This window comes from Gavialis gangeticus, unplaced genomic scaffold (assembly GCF_001723915.1).
Source record: "Gavialis gangeticus isolate Ggan-Ray unplaced genomic scaffold, GavGan_comp1, whole genome shotgun sequence".
In the NCBI taxonomy this organism is placed as follows: Eukaryota; Metazoa; Chordata; order Crocodylia; family Gavialidae; genus Gavialis; species Gavialis gangeticus.
Genome location: NW_017729003.1, coordinates 10,412,454 through 10,428,825, shown reverse-complemented (window position 1 = coordinate 10,428,825; position 16,372 = coordinate 10,412,454). Strand labels below are relative to the sequence as shown.

General features: G+C 44.9%; 1 protein-coding gene across 3 annotated transcripts in view; it reads right to left on the bottom strand.

Moving 5' to 3' along the window:
• ADAMTS14 (ADAM metallopeptidase with thrombospondin type 1 motif 14) overlaps positions 1–16,372 on the bottom strand; it is a 168,317-nt gene that overhangs the window by 136,890 nt on the left and 15,055 nt on the right. For all 3 annotated transcript variants that reach the window (XM_019507809.1, XM_019507810.1, XM_019507811.1), the window contains exon 3: positions 2,366–2,522. In XM_019507809.1, coding sequence (XP_019363354.1) covers positions 2,366–2,522 — 157 coding nt within the window. The remainder of the gene's footprint in view (positions 1–2,365; positions 2,523–16,372) is intronic.

The window sequence follows — 16,372 nt, the reverse complement described above, 5'->3', positions numbered from 1 at the left end:
CACTTCAGCCAGATTGAGGCAGAAACCTGGTCCCGAGCTCTGGATCAGATCACAGCCATCCGAAGCGGCTGGATCCGAACCCAGATCAGATCACTGCCGACTCGCACAGGCCTACTGCCCGCCCTGGGTGTACAGCCGAATGTCATTTTCCATGCACAAAACTGCTAAGCACACTCCCAGCCCCCAGCATGTGCCCATGCTTTTTATGTCTACAGTGAAATTTCAAGACCTTTCAAACTGGAATAGAACAATTCCAAGTGCTTTGAACATCTTTTAAGCACCTGTCCTGCTTAAATGTCTCTAATGGCAGCAAGTATTCACAAGCACAGGGTTTGCATTCAAGAGTGAGGCCACACTGTGCTAAAAGCTGCATAACATGCATTAAAAAGAGATAGAGAGGAAAGCGAAAGATGTATATGGAAGTGTAGGAAATAAGGGGATGAGAAGAACAACCAAGGGATGAAAAAAACCCAGCTAAATCCCTCAGGTGTCATGTCTAGGAGAACCACCTCATGGGAGTTACTGAGAGCAGGCACTGCCAACATCAGAAAGGATAAATGGAGGACCGGGGTATGCTTTCTATTAAAAGCAAGTGTCATGGTGGGAAAAGTACCAAGCTAGACAGTGTAGTAATAGCACAGGAAACAGGAATGCTATTGGTCCTGTCCCTGATCTTGTCAAATTGAATTCTCATCAAAGGCTAAAAATATGAAGAGGAACTCCTCCCTAAATGAGTTTTAGGAGTTCTCTGAAGAGAATAATAATTTATTAGAGTGATTAGGAAATATCTCCCTACACAGGGGGTTGGACTCGATGATCTGCTCAGGTCCCTTCCGACCCTACAAACTATGAAACAGGCCTCTCATTAGCAACATGATTCTCTGATTCCTGTGCCCAAATATATAAATGAAGCTAGTGGGCATTAAGAGAAATTCATTGTGCCTAAGGACAAGTTACATAAAACATGCCTCTCCTCTGGTGAAGAAGTGGTCACAGCATGTCTACAAGGAATTTCTGTATTTGCCAACAAGGAGTTTGTTTTCAGACAGATAGATGAGATGAAGACTGAAAGGCCCAAATTGTAAGGCCGTGTTTAACTTGATCATGAACATTAAATATAGCAAAGATAAAAGCTAACCTCACACCACAACTCAGCCCCTGACTCCCACCCTACCATCTTTAAAATAACATATCCACACTCAGTGTTTCAAGAAATTCCTTCTCTATTTTTACCCCCTCTCCTTTTTTACAGAGCAAGCTGTGACAGACACATCACACAATTATGCGAGAGGTGTTGATCTACTCTTACATGATGTCTTAATTGGCCAGGTGTTTTAGTGCAGAATGGAGCAAGTAGGCAGAGTGGCTGCATTCTGCACAGGGAGCAAAAATACTAGTAAGTCAACTCAGCCAGTGGGTTTTGCCCGAGGAACTGGAATACATCTCCTGCTGTATCACCTTCCTGTTGTGAAAGCAACCCCACAGATATAACATGTTATATAGAGGTTAAGTATTTCTATTATTTATACTAATTTCTAAAAAAATGACCTTCCAATAAGGCAACAAGACACTACATTTTAGACTGAAGGTAAAGCAGGGTGGGACCTTAGACACTAATTGGTTCAGAGAAGCATGAGCTTTTGTAGATGACAACCTACTTTGTCAGATGCCAGCTAACTCTAATCTAACATGGCTAACCACCTCTCTATATTTTAGACTGTGTAACAGACTTATAACACTGAAAACAGCTTGAACTAAAAAACATCTTTTCATGATGAAAAGAACATTAAATAAATGTAACAGCAACAGCAGACTTTGCCGTTTTAAAGATTTACCCACATGGGAGAAGAAAATTGGGTATTTCTCTGAAACAGAACACCTGCCATTTGATTTCCCTACTGATAAATGCAAAGTATACCCATGTGTCTGAACAGCCCTGTGAGATCTGATTCATCTTAAGATATTTTCGCTACATTTGTTCAGGGAGCTGGGGGGAGAGGGGGGGAGGGCAGGCAGGCTGCTGCAGTGGCACAGGCACTAAGGCATGTGGCTGACAGCCCAGAGATCGCAAGCTTAAGGCCAAACCATGCACTTATGGCACGGCCCTGTCAGATTCCAATGAATCTGCAAATTCTGCTAAATAAATACCTTGTCACACAAGGACATGAAAAAGAAAGGAAGGCTCAGGGAGCAAAACTCATCTAACAGCATGACAGTGGACAACCAGGCTCAAATTTAGAGAAGTCCCTGGGCTCCATGAAGCACAGCGTGCAAGGAAACACAGAGGTTACCTAAAGCTCTCACAGAGCAGCTGCAAAGCCCGTGCATGTAGGGTGAAGTAATTTACAAATGCATAGTGTCCTACCTTCAGTATGAAGGTCCTTGTGTGAGTCTGCTCTGTCTTGTTTGATAGCAGATCTGCGGTAGATCACATGTGCTCGTCCATTCTCTTCCTTCTCCTGCTGCCCCTTCTCCAGGGGCTCAATGAAAAACTCATTGCTGTCCGTTCGAATCAGACCAGCCTAGAATCCATGGGAAAGAAAAGGGGGAAAGGGAAAAAAAAGGAAAGAAATTTTTATAGATATATATACACACAGATACACAAACACACACATAACTAATAAAAGACTGCTTTAGAGGGAAGAGGCAAACACAAAGCAAAAAGGAAACCCACAGGCCAGCATAAAGTGTCCAAAGGGCAATATGATTTAAACTCTTTAGCTCTGGCACAGGCTGGCCACAAGCTTGGCATGGCATGGCATGGCATGGTGCAGCACAGCAGTAAATATGTATTGTGTTATACATGAGGATGCACCACACCATCTGCACCACTCTTCTCGTTGCAAAAGGAGGAGGAGAAAATGCAGAGGCTCCATGCAACAGCTGAATCTGACAGTGTTGGTTTTAATTAAGAAGTTCTTGAAAATGACAGCAGGTGATGGTATTCAGAATCATGTGACATCAAGAAACACATCTAACTGCTGCCCTTATCTGTATATTCGTTAACTCTCGGCCCTTCTGCTACATCACATCACGTTTAAAACCAAACTTTCAGAGCTTATCCCCAAGAAGGAAAATGAATTGTTGGAACTAGTTGCACAGCAAGGTCCAGGTCAAGGGTAGCAAATCTTTTTAATACAACTTTTTTGGGGCTGGGACTGGTCTGCAAATGTTGTTTTGGAGAGAACTTGGTGATATAAGAGTTTCTATTCATCATTTTAAGTCCATTGCCCAGTTATAGGCTGTGTGTAGACGAAACGAGAGGTGTGTGTGCATGACACTTTAAAGCAGGCTAAATGCTTTTGCACTGCTTTAATGGTGTCGGTGTTTGCACGCCTTAGCAGTGTATTATGCATTAATTCCAGCCGCCGTAGGAAATTCGGTGGCGTAATGAACCTTAAATGACTTGGGGTGCAGCTAGCTAAAACTCCTTTGAGACATTTTAGTTTGCTGCCCCTATGGCCATGAAGCAAAGCACCAGGCTCCATGCAGCTCTGAGGCTCTGTAAGAAGCCCTGCAGGCAGCCTGGCAGCAGCCCGGGAAGGCAGGATCTGCCCAAGAAAAACGGCAAGCCTGATCTTTATTTTCCCCCCACCCTGAAGCCTACCTGCCTGCCTGAGCTGCACAGGGGCCTGGTGCTTCCCTCCATGGCTGTGGTACCCCCCAGGACTGCCCAAACCGGGTGCCTGCGGGAGGGTGCCACCGCAGAGGAAAGCATCCCCCCCCCACCCCGCAGCCCAGAAACCAGTCTGCCCACCGGCACCTCGACCTCCCCTCCCCGCCAGAGAGGCAGGGAAGTCAACGGGGGATGTGCATGATACAGCGGGTTAATCAGCCTGACATTGAAGCAGTGTTTTTTAAAACCCACTGCTTCAATTTAGGGCCCCCTACACACACCCTTAGAAACCAAAACCACACAATCACCTGAAAGGTGGATACAGTCCCTATGATGCAGCCCTAGATTCAGTGGCCGAATCTCTGAATCCGAATTGAATCAGAAGACCCTTTAATCTCTCCAAATCAAATTGGAACCCTCCGAATTGATTCAGAAAGATTCAGTGATTCGGACATAGACACAGTTTTAAATGCATTTTCTACATACATCAAGGTACCATGCATGGCTTGTGAATGCTACAATGCTGGGGCACATGGAGTGTCCCACAGGAGCGTGGGGGGGCGGTCCCCAGCACGCTGGGCAACAGACTCAGAAGTGGACCAGAAGCAGTTCCGGTCCACTTGCAGGTCTGCCAGGGAGCATGCTGGGCCCCCCCCCCGCACACACGCCCTGGTTTGGCAACTGGTACCTTCTGGGTCTGGGGAGGCACCTGGGGTCCCCCTGTGGCCGATCACCAATCCGGGGGGCACCCCCCCCATGTGCTCCCCAGCAGACCCAGAAGTGGACCAGAAGAACTTCCGAGTCTGCTGCCAAGCACACTGGGGACCTCCCCATGCTCCTATGGGACACTCCATGCACCCCAGCATTGTAGCATTCACGAGCCGCACTGGTACCTCAAGGTATGTATAAAATACATTTAAAGATGTCTCTATGTCCGAATCACCAAATCTTTCTGAATCAATTCGGAGGGTTCCAATTCAATTTGGAAGAGATTAAAAGGTCTTCTGATTCGATTCAGATTCAGAGATTCGGCCACCGAATCGGGCCGAATTAAATCAGGGACCAAAGCTTCGCACAGTCCTATCATGTAGCCCTGATTTCAAACTCCAGTCAGGCCTCCGGTGCCCATTCTCCAAAGTCCCTGTCTTCCCCCCAGGCCCTGGTGGCAGAATCAGCCATTTAACCAAATATATTGATTCCATTTAAAGTTACAAGAACATCAACATCTTTGGCCATGAAGTATTTTAAGATCAGAGGATTGAAATCACTTTTCTCCCAGGCAAAGAAAAGATGTATGTAATAACAACTGTTATTAGATATTTTTTTGGCTACCAGATGTTCTTAATTAACATTAAACTTCCATCAAATCTACCTTGAAATTGACCCAATCAGTTATGCCCTGAAACTCCAGCTTCCTAAGACTCAACAATCAAAAGAAAGTCATACAATGAGGAATGATTCCTTTTATCAAAAATAAGTACAGTGGGCTAGTAGTTGCCACATCCACAATCCCACAGGCTTTTTACTTTATCTGCTGGCCTGAAGCCCCTTTCAAGCCTGGCAGCAGACGTAAATATTTTTCATAGATTTTCTCCTTGCTATTAATTAACAGACTTTGTTGGGAATTTGAAACTTAACACACTCTTGTTACCAAAATTATTGGCATCCCCCATGCACCTCTACTAATGACCCCACAGACTTGCCCACAAAATCTGGTCTCTCTACTAGCTTATTATTGAATAAGCACTTTTACTAAATATTTATGTAAGCACTTATACCAAGCCTGCAGGTTTGCTTCTGAATGCTGCAGCTGGACCTACCTATGAGACGAGACACATCAGTGCTAAGCTACTCCATTTTTTGGGTGAGGGGGAGGTGTTCTGTGTTTTGATTGTTTTTTGAGAAGCATGGGCTTTCCAAAGAAGCACAAAGAATCACTGGGTTTAGCAAATATGTTTAGAAGAAGCAGGGAAATCACACATCTGGGGCCCTTCCAGGCTTGGCTGTGTCATTTGATTCCCTTCCTATTCATGTATGGTTATATTCATTGTGGCATTAGCCAACCTGGCTCACTTGTATTTCCTCAAATTTCCTGCTACACTTCAGTTTTATTAGCTGCCTAACTCTTTTGGAAACAAGTTTTTTTTCTGCAGAAATAAGTATATTTGGTTGTCCTAGGACTGATTCACCTCACAGACCATTTCTCTGTTCCTTCCTGTTTTACCGTAGCTTTACGAAGATTTAATTCAGGCTGCATCCCAGACCTCTGATTAATCTGGTTACAGTTGCTTGCTCTGTTGCTGCCTGGTGGCACAGCTTAACAAGCAAGATTAATACTGCCCTGTCTTCAACACTTCCTCTACCTCCATCTCTTTTTCTCTCCTCAGTTCCCTCTCTCCACCTCCAATATTAGCCAAACAAAAACTCGTCATTGCATTGTACAATTGTGAGGACCTATCTTAGCCTTTTCTTTAGCTTCCATTAGTACAGTATCTCAGTGTTTTCCATTCTTTTTCTTCCCCTACTAAAACTCTCATTGTCAGCAAGCTAGACAATAGCATCAGAGTTGTTAGCTACTCACTACTCCCTCTTTTCTCAATCTGCCTCCTTCTTCCCTCTCCTCACTATTCTCCACCCTAGCCTCTCCATAACAATTTGCATATTACAATCATATTAATTAAAATACCTTAACGTTCTTGAACCTTATTACTAAATTTTAAATATGTCCTGTGGCTTTAACAAATGTTCCAATTCAAAGTACAGCATGATGACAGAAGTAGTTTACTGTTCATGGAAACATCCATATGGTACTAATGTACAGACTGATTGCTCAACATTATTAGAGGACTGATTTAGTCACGAAGCTTACCCGTCACGGCAATATCATTGCTTGGATCCATTTTTTTCTTATTTCACTACTTTAAAACATGATCATTTAACAGACAGCTCTGAACTGTTCCAATAATGTCCTGTGTTCCTTATGCTATTTTTAACATCTGCACCTGAATATGAGCTGCTTCTCCTTAACCATAAAACAAACTCATGATTTTATAACCAACCTATTGGCCAATAAGAGTTGAATACACTTCAGTAAGAAGAAAGACAACCTGCTTTAGGCCTGAAAATAGTTAATTCTCTGAAGGCAGAATCCTATAAAACATCCTTGGAGGATTTTATTATTTTAGAGATTTGGACCTAAGTTTTCAAAAATTCACTTGTGATTTTGAATGCCTCAGTTTTTTGGCTGCCCAACTTGAGACACCTGAAAGAGGACTGATATTCAGAGGTAAATGCTCAGAACTTTAATTCCAGGGTGTCAAATTAACCTTGTGCCCCAGTGGGGCAGCACTGGGTCTGGCATCCAAATAAGTAGGGCCCCAATGGTGGTGACAGACAAAATAGGCAGAGGGTGACCAGAGGCCCAGCAGCATAGGGACACAGCCAGGCACCTGAATCACAGGGGGAATGGCTACTTCCCATTGCTGCCACAATCACATGACTGCCAGCAGTATCTGCCTTTTTTAAGCCTCCATCTGAGTCAGGACCCAGGGTGGTTGCCCCATTCATCCCACCCTAGTTAAGCCACCACAGGGGCCCTCACTCACCCTCTGGCTGCCAATTACCATGTCCACCACAGCCCGAGGGCCTCAGATTCTATAGCAGGCCACCTCCCTGGTCAAGCCCCCAAACCTCCAGTTGCCTCGCAGTAGCCTGGTAGGCCAAGTAAAGTAGCTCTGTGGGCCAGATACATCACATGGGCTGTATTTATGACATTCCTGCTTCGAGGTATCTATTTGTACATTCAAAACTGCTGGTCATTACCTAGTAAATCTAGCTAGAGTTTCAATACCTTGAAAATCTAAGCCAGTAGGGGCCAATTTTTCTGGCAGCTTTGCCACAAATAAACATTGCACCCTCCCCAAGTGCCACTCAGATTCCCTTCCCCTGCCCCACCTACTCCTCCACTTCCCTGCCTGTCTGCAGCTCTGCTTCCTTCCCTGTAACTCCCTGCCTGATTTGCTGATTTGCTTTCTGCTTCCTACCCTTTATGCCACTAAGCTACTTATTCCTTTCCAAATCTACCATGTGCCACTTACAGAGGCTACCTGTGCTACAGGTTGGCCACATACTTGTACACATATGGGTTGGTGATATCCCAGACATGGTTGTACAACCATGTGCTAAGTGCCGTCTTAAGATAAGTTGCTGGTATCTTGTCACTTTAATGTTTTCAACCCTGCTGTATTTCAGAGCTATACTGGAGCCTCATTTTGTATGTCCTTCCTAAGCAGACAGGCTCTGCTTCGTACACTGATTCCCACACAACCATTTCTCACACAAGCACATCCCTAGATTTACAGTAAAAAATGCAAGGCTGTCCCACCCATACCCCATTTATTCTTCAAATTCTGAAGAAAATTATTATGTATTTGCAACATTCACCTTAAAAAAACAAAAACCACCTCAATTTTGAAAACTAGAGTGTGGAACAACCGGTAAAAAGGTTTGCTGGAAGTTCCTTGCTCTTTCCCATAGTACAAAAGGAGGCATTACTTGAAATTAAAAAGCAACTGATGCAAAGTAGATGAACAAAAAACTTTTTATAAAACACATCACTTGAAGAATAACCAGTCAATCAGCATCTTGGAATAACAAAAAATCTAGACCAATGACATTCAGCTACCTGCTACATATGGACAGTTATTTACTCATACTAAAAACCTTGCTCTTTGAATGGTGTGTTCTTATATGGTTCATCAGAACCAAGCACTAAATGAAAATCTACTTCTGGCTTCCACTCTATATAAAGAAACACGTTTGTTATTCTTTGACTCAGTTTTTTGTGTTTTGCTCATCATTTTCAGTTTGTCTTGTTTATATTTTTAGAAATGTACCTTGCATTGCCAATTTTGTTTACTCACAAAGAGGAAAATTTTCTGAATGGAACATTTTGAGTTTTGAAAGTTTTCAATTTCAAAACAAAAGAATCTCAGTTGAAAAATATACTAATTTGAAAAATAAAAATATTCTTTATAACAAATTTTACTGACATTTAAAAAAACAGAAAAGTCTTTAGAAATTTTCAGAAACATCTGTGAATTGTGTGCGTTTCAATCAATTATATTTACAAAAATCAATAAAGTAAGTAAGTAACATTTTCTTCAGTTTAAAGATGAATAACTGAGGCAAGAAGGTCTGGACACAGACCCTGGAAACATTTGCACATATGCTTAATTCTACTCAGGTGAGTAGTTCCAGATGTCAATAAGACTCCAACTAAGTCAACAGGAGAATTAAAATAAGCATCTGCTTAAAGAGTTTTGCTGACTCAAGTCTTTGGTGTCTTCAGCAAAACCACACAATGACTCAGCAGCTCAATGATGGTTGAGAATAAAAATTCTTAGGCTGTGCTTTTGTACAAGCTGATGGAGCTAGCTATGGAAGCATACTAGTGAGGCAAACAGCTAAATAAAATTAAAAAATGGAAAAGAATCAGACATTGTGAACCAGATTTTCAAGGTCCAAATGCATACAAATCATTCATAGATTCATAGATTCATAGATTAAGGGTCGGAAGGGACCTAGTAGATCTTCTAGCCCGACCCCGCGCCAGGGCGGGAGAACAACAAAAAACCCCAAAAAGAGAAACGGGACTCAAACGAGTCCAGCCAGGTAGGCATCCAGCCTCTTCTTAAAGACCCCCAGGGTAGGGGCCAGCACCACTTCCCTTGGAAGTTGGTTCCAGCTCCTAGCCGCCCTAACCGTGAAGTAGTTTTTGCAGATGTCCAATCTATACCTCCTCTCCATCAGCTTGTGCCCATTACTCCTTGTTATGCCAGCGGGCGCTAGGGGAAACAGCGTCTCCCCCAAACCCTTCTGGTCCCCCCTAGTGAGTTTATAGATGGTCACCAGGTCCCCCCTCAGCCTTCTCTTGTGGAGGCTGAATAGGTTCAGGTCCCGCAGTCTCTCACTGTAGGGTCTGCCCTGTTGTCCCCGGATCATGCGGGTGGCCCTCCTCTGGACCCTCTCCATGTTGTCCACATCCCTCTTGAAATGGGGCGCACAGAACTGGACACAATACTCCAGCTGTGGCCTGACCAGCGTCGCGTAGAGGGGGAGGATCACCTCCTTGGCTCTACTCGAGATGCACCTGTGGATGCACGACAAGGTCCGGTTAGCCCTGCCAACCATGACCTCGCATTGTCGGCCCATGTTCATCTTGGAGTCAATAATGACTCCAAGATCCCTTTCTGCCTCCGTGCTCTCGAGTAAGGAGTTCCCCATTGTGTAAGTGTGCTGCTGGTTCCTACTGCCCAAATGCAGCACCCTGCACTTGTCCGTGTTAAAACGCATCCTGTTCCTGTTAGCCCACCCCTGTAACCTATCCAGATCCCTCTGCAATCTCTCCCTCCCTGCTAGCGTGCTCACCTCCCCCCAGATTTTGGTGTCATCAGCGAATTTAAACAGGTTACTTTCCACCCCATCATCCAGATCGCTGATGAAGAAATTGAACAGCGCAGGCCCCAGGACCGAGCCCTGGGGGACTCCGCTACCCACCTCCCCCCAGGTTGAATATGACCCATCCACCACTACCCTCTGAGTGCGACCCCTCAGCCAATCTGCAATCCATCTGACTGTGTAGGCATCGATGCCACAGTCGCCTAGTTTTTTAACTAGGATGGGGTGAGAGACGGTGTCAAAGGCCTTGCTGAAGTCCAGAAAGACTACATCCACCGCGACACCTGCATCCATGGCCTTTGTGACCTGAGCTTGTACAATTTCTGAATGCAAAGCTTTGATGCATGGGTATAAATCAATTCCTTTATGGGTTTTGTTTTTGCAAATGTCAGTGGAATTTCTTTTACAGCATATTTTTCATTCATCTAAATCATCTTAACCTTCCAGGCATCAGCAACTGATTATACCAGGCACAAGACAGACAATTCTCAAACAGTTATGCAAAGTGCAATAATTTTGACTTTTTTTTTTTTTTTAAATCTGTATGAAAGAGACTTATGAAGCTACACTCACAATATGTCTGCATTGCAATTAGAGATGCAACATCAGTCCACATAGATTAGAGGTTCTCAACCTTTTTGAACTTGATACACCCCTTCATAGACTCAAAGAAAACGTCAGCCCTTGGAAAATGCCAGCTCATAGTTTTCACTCTTTTTTGACTGCGCAAAAGTACTAGAGCAATTCTTCTGTTGCAAAGAACTCAAAAAGACCACAACAGTTCAGAATGTCTGTAGCACTATAGATTTTCATGTGAACTGGTTTTATCTTATGAATCTTTCTTGCACACTTAGCAATGCTAATATTGTGGCTAGGGACAGAAGTTACATATACTTTAGTTTAAGTGATCTGAAACTGGTTTAAATTTGTAACAGAACAGACGTTCAGTGTGCATAAACTACTTTCAAAATGGCTGAAACTGGTTTAAGATAAACCTGGTTGGATGTAGTAGCAGACTTGACTGATTTAGATTAAATTAGTTTATGGAACTTCTGTCCCCGATCCCCATGACATTCTGACCAAGAAGTTTGCAAATGGAAAACTTGCTGAAGAAGTTGGGTAACTGTTTAGATGATTAACCCATACTGAACTCTGTGCTGCCTTAGTTGCACTGCTCTTAGTACCTGGGCATGTGAGACTGGGTCAGTCTACATGGGCTACAGTCACCCTTTGGACTGAAGTGCAGATGTATAAAAACTTCCAACAGCTTTCGCCTCTGCGGCTTAACAGAATTAACTGACAATAAGAAATTGCTTCCCTTTCTACACACTATAGTAGTACATATTAATAGGACAGTCTGTGAAGGGGAGTTCACCTTATGTAGCATCCAGAAATAGATAACAAAAGAGGTAAAAAAACACTCACACAGTCACTGCAATGCTTGCATATTAGTCATACTGTGTACAGTAACAACCCTCCTTAGAGGACAGGCAGTGATGTCTACATTGCCAAATACAATCTCACTGCCTAAATATTCCTTGGGATATTGATTTTTCATTTATTTTGGACCAGCTGTATATTCATAATGAAATACCCCCAAATGAACCAAACCAGGAGCCTAATCCCATAAATTTCTCTCTCCCAATAGATCCGGAACCAATCATTTCAGTGATACAAATCATGTGTTTCCCTCAGGAATCTGAGACGCATAGAGCCAGGAGAGATTTGTTTGGCACAAAATCTTGGCAGTCCCAGGACAAGAAGACAGTAGGCAATGCTTCAGCAATCACTGCCAATGTCTGCAACCACTGCCAGCTGCCTGATACAAGTTAGTGTTTTAGCAGTTTGGTTGAAGAGGGGGAGAGGGTTAGATCATAAACTATCCCAAATTGTCTTAACTGTCAATTTGAAAAATCAAGAACTACAATGTTTTATATAACAGCACAGAAACACTATCAATGCCAGAAGGTACCTTAGACCTTTACAGCAGCCATATGCTTTTAACATGGGGATGAGAAGCATACCTATTAAAATATTCCTTTCTAGCTGGCTGTAGAAAGCTGGCTGTTTTAGAAAGAGCAGGACTATAAACCGCAATCCATTGAGTGCCACTCATGTAAAGGTTCTAGGGAAGCTAAATGTCACTTTTCAATCCATTCATCAAAGACAAGAGCGTTCACATTGCAAGAAAAATGAAACACTCGTGTGTTATATCCATTTAATCTATAATCAAGAAATTCTAATAAGTAAAATTGAAACAGAAACCATATCAGTTTTTCTGGCTCTTCCAAAGGTACGGCACTAGAAGAATATGTACCCATCATAAAACAGAGTGGTTTTAAGTAACTAGTTCAGCTATGTAAGAATTCAAGTGACATAGCGGAGTTCTCCCAGATGCTGCAATTCTGAAACAAAACAATTAACCCAATTCTTTTCAAAAGATTAATCTGCTCATCAGTGATATAGTGAGTTTGACATTTCCAGTCCTGCTTTCCTGTTCCACCCATTGATGTCAATAGTGAAAAACCATTTCAGGTACCTTATCTGCCCACCCACACATCAACAAACTACCAGGTGAGCTCTAGGGATAACCATACAGGCCAGCGTACTCTGCCCCATACTTATGCTAATGCACTGAGTACATCTCTGCCATACTGTGATTATTCTCCATGATTAAAACAGTCTGAAATCCACATGGCTACACTGCCTACAGATTTCTTCTGCCTCAACATCAGAGCATCCTGAGGTAGTTCCACAATAATTGCATGAAAACCCACTTAACAAAAATCTCTGCCCAACCCTGCAATCATTAAGAAAGCATATCCTACTCTCACAGTAAGAGTTTTGCCGGAATAAGCTCTCCAGGGGATGTGTGTGTGTGCACGCGCACACATATGCATGTTGCTTTTGTGCCTGGGAATACGTTCTCTTGGTAGGCGTTTTTAGGCAGGATCTATTCCATGAGAGTGGCTTTGGTTCAGCTCAGCACTACCTGCAGTATTCATTTGGCTCACTGAATAACAATTCATATAGAAGGTGGAGTCTGCTGCCTATGTTCATATTCAGTAGTACCTTACCCTACAAGGAATCTTACTGCTCACAGCTAAGAGAATACTCAAGATTATACTCAAGAAACTGACTAATAGGGCAACTGGTAATAAGAAATAGATGTCAAGTACTGTAATTTTTTTGGTGCCCATTGATATTTTCAAAGGTAGGAAAGAATTTCACAGTGTTTTGAGTGTTACTTAAGTGAAGGTAAAAATGGCACAACTTGCAAGGGTGCTAATTTAAGCCAATTATAACCTGATTGACCTGAGTTGTAGATCTTCTAAATACCAATTAACATTAAATTGGTCTTGGCAAGAGGGAAATGCCACAGCTAAATTGAGAGGCTCATAGTTCAGCCAAAAACAATTATAAAAACAAAGCCTGCCCTAATCAATCCTTATAATACCTCTCCACATTAAGTATGGGCAATACTTTAAAAATATTCCAGTAATGTATTTCTACAGGCCTCATGATGTACATCACAGACTTGAGAAAGAGGATGGGAGTAAGAGAAGTGTTTTCTTAAGTTCTTCACTAATCATCAATAGTGTATATATTCAGGGACACTGGAATTCACCAAGCTAGACAAATGACAGCATTCCTAATGGGAAATCAGATGGTTTGGCACAGAGATGGCGAACAGAGCCACAGATAAGCCTCTCTTCATGTTAGTGACTCCTCTATAATCAGTGGGTAAAAGAACATGAAATTCCCACAAGAATTCAGGAAATTCTGACACCAAAATGCAGCTGAAATATGGAAAAATTAATGAACCTACTAAATTCAGCCAGAGAAGCAAACATCTCAGAGAGGAAAAATATAGATTTTTCCATATAATTATCATTTCATTTGGCTGAGAAATGCTGGGAAGCAGTGCAGCCAGAGAAGAGTTGCCATCTTTGACACCAAACTGCACAGAGCTTGCTTTTACTGATGGGCTGCTAGTGAAGGGTGAATTCCACTGAAGTAGAAGGCAGAACCAATTTAAGTTGATAATTACCTTGGTCCCATGACTGATATATTAGGGAGCACTGAAGGAGTTTACCTCAGAAGATAGGGTGCAGAGGGAGAACTGATCAGCTGAGACTATTCCAGGAATCAGATTCTGAGACCTTTTACTCATAATGGGTAGCACTATACTCCATAAATCAGTGGTTCTGTCTGGCTAGGGACAGAAGTTACACATAAACTGGTCTAAGTGATTAGAAACTAGTTTAAACCTGCAACAGAACATGAGTTCAGTGCACATCAACCAGTTTGAAAATGGCTGAAACTGATTTGAGATAAACCTGGTTGAATGTAGTATCAGACTTAACTGATTTGGGCCAAACCAGTTTATGCAAGTTCTGTCCCAGATCCATGGGCATTGCCTGCCACCTCAGTCAGGGGGTCCCCCCATGGCCAATCTCACCAACAACGGCTAAACTTAGTGGCCACGCTGCTCCCAAAAGCAGCCATGGCGCTTCTGGCACTTCCACTCCCTGGCCGGCACTCACAAGGGGGGCACCAGCACTCCTGCCAGTCCTCCCTGCTCATTGCCTAAGTGGGGAGCATGGCCAGTCAGGGGGTGCACCAGCGTTCTCAGGGGGTGTATGTGCACCCCCATGCACCCCCTATGCATCATCACTGCCCATACCCCTTCCTAGTTTAAGTTAAATCAGAGTCCTCCATCATCCCAGCATGCTCTGCAGCAGGGTTGGCCCCACCCCTCTCCTCCCTAGCTAGATATTATCACTTCTCTGGCTAGCTGAGAAAAGGGTGGGTATGGGAAACCCTGCTCTGGAGTACTGCTGGCTCTGCCAGGTGTCCCCAGTCCCCCACCACGGTCGCTGCTCCAGCAGCAGGAGAGGGGACAGGGCCAGACCCCAACAGCCTGTGAGGAACTGGGGGTTTAATCCCCCTGTTGCAGGGAAGGCAGCACATTTGTCCACCCGAGACCATGCACATGGGGCCACAGTGGCCAGACACAAGTAGCTTGGGAGGGGGGTGTTAATCCCCCCATTGCAGGCAGCAGTGGCAGGGGCACTGATACAGTGCCCCAGGTTGAGTCTCTCTGAGGGTCAGCTGTCCGCGGGGAAGGGGTGTGTGACCTGGCTGCCGGGAGGTGGGGAGCCGGGGCTAGTTGCAGCCTGACTCACTGCGGCAGTGTGGCCCAGGCTGGGGTGGCCCCAGGGGGCGGGGGTCAGCACCCACCACCTCCCACCTCCAGCCCCACGTGGGAGCCACAGTAGCAGACAGGCTGCAGTGTGGCTTCCTGCCCCCTCCATCTCCTGGTGGTGGTGGTGGCGGCAGTAGTGGAGCAAACTATCATGGCAAGCGAGGTGAATCACCTGTAACCCGCCACCTGCTCATGGACACACCAGGCACTAAGGGCAGGTGTGAGGGAGTGAAGAGGCGGGCCGGCTCTGAGGCTTCCTGCCCCAGCGCAGCAGCGCTAAACTCCCTCACTCAAGCCCGGAACGCGGGGCAACCACTTACCGTCTACAGGTGTGGGGAAGGAGGCGTGGCCCGGACGGCAAGGGCCAACATAAGAAAGATGCCGGCATCTGGAAGAGCAGAGGCAGAACCGGAAGGGAGCCGGGCGGCAGCTGTGATGCGAGGGAGCACCTGCAGGCGGAGCGGAACAGTCCGGAGGCACTGCCGAACCTGGTGGGGTAAGGGGAAGCCCCCACAGGGTGGGGAAGCTGGGTCAACGGGTCCCAGCAAAGACCCAGGCTGTGCAACACGGCTGAGAATGGCTGGACCCGGCAGGAGCCAGGAGCCGTATAGATTGTAGTAGAGAAGCACTCTCTACAGAAGAGGAGGCTGGCCGGTGTTTGGGAAGATTAAAAGGCTGCATGAAGCCCAGGAGAGGACTGAAGAGCCCAGAGAGGGTTCTAGAGAGGAGTGCTAGAGCACTTAGCAGCCAGGGTAATAACAAGGCTTTTTAGGGCAGAGGAACTCAAGTGTCCAGGACGAGTGGTCGTTCCTTAAGGAAACGATACTCACGGCCCAAGGGGTGTCCATCCCGACAAGAAGCAAGGGGGGCAGGAGTGTCCGGAAGCCCCCCTGGCTCACCAAGGGCGTCCGGGACTGCCTGCTTGCCAAAAAGGCGGCGTACGCCCAGTGGAAGGGGGGTGAAATCTCCAAAGAGGAGTATACCTCCTCAGCTCGGGCCTGTAGGCGAGCTGTTAGGAAGGCCAAGGCGGACATGGAGCTCGGACTAGCGTCCAAGATTAAGGATAACAAAAAGTCCTTTTTCAAATA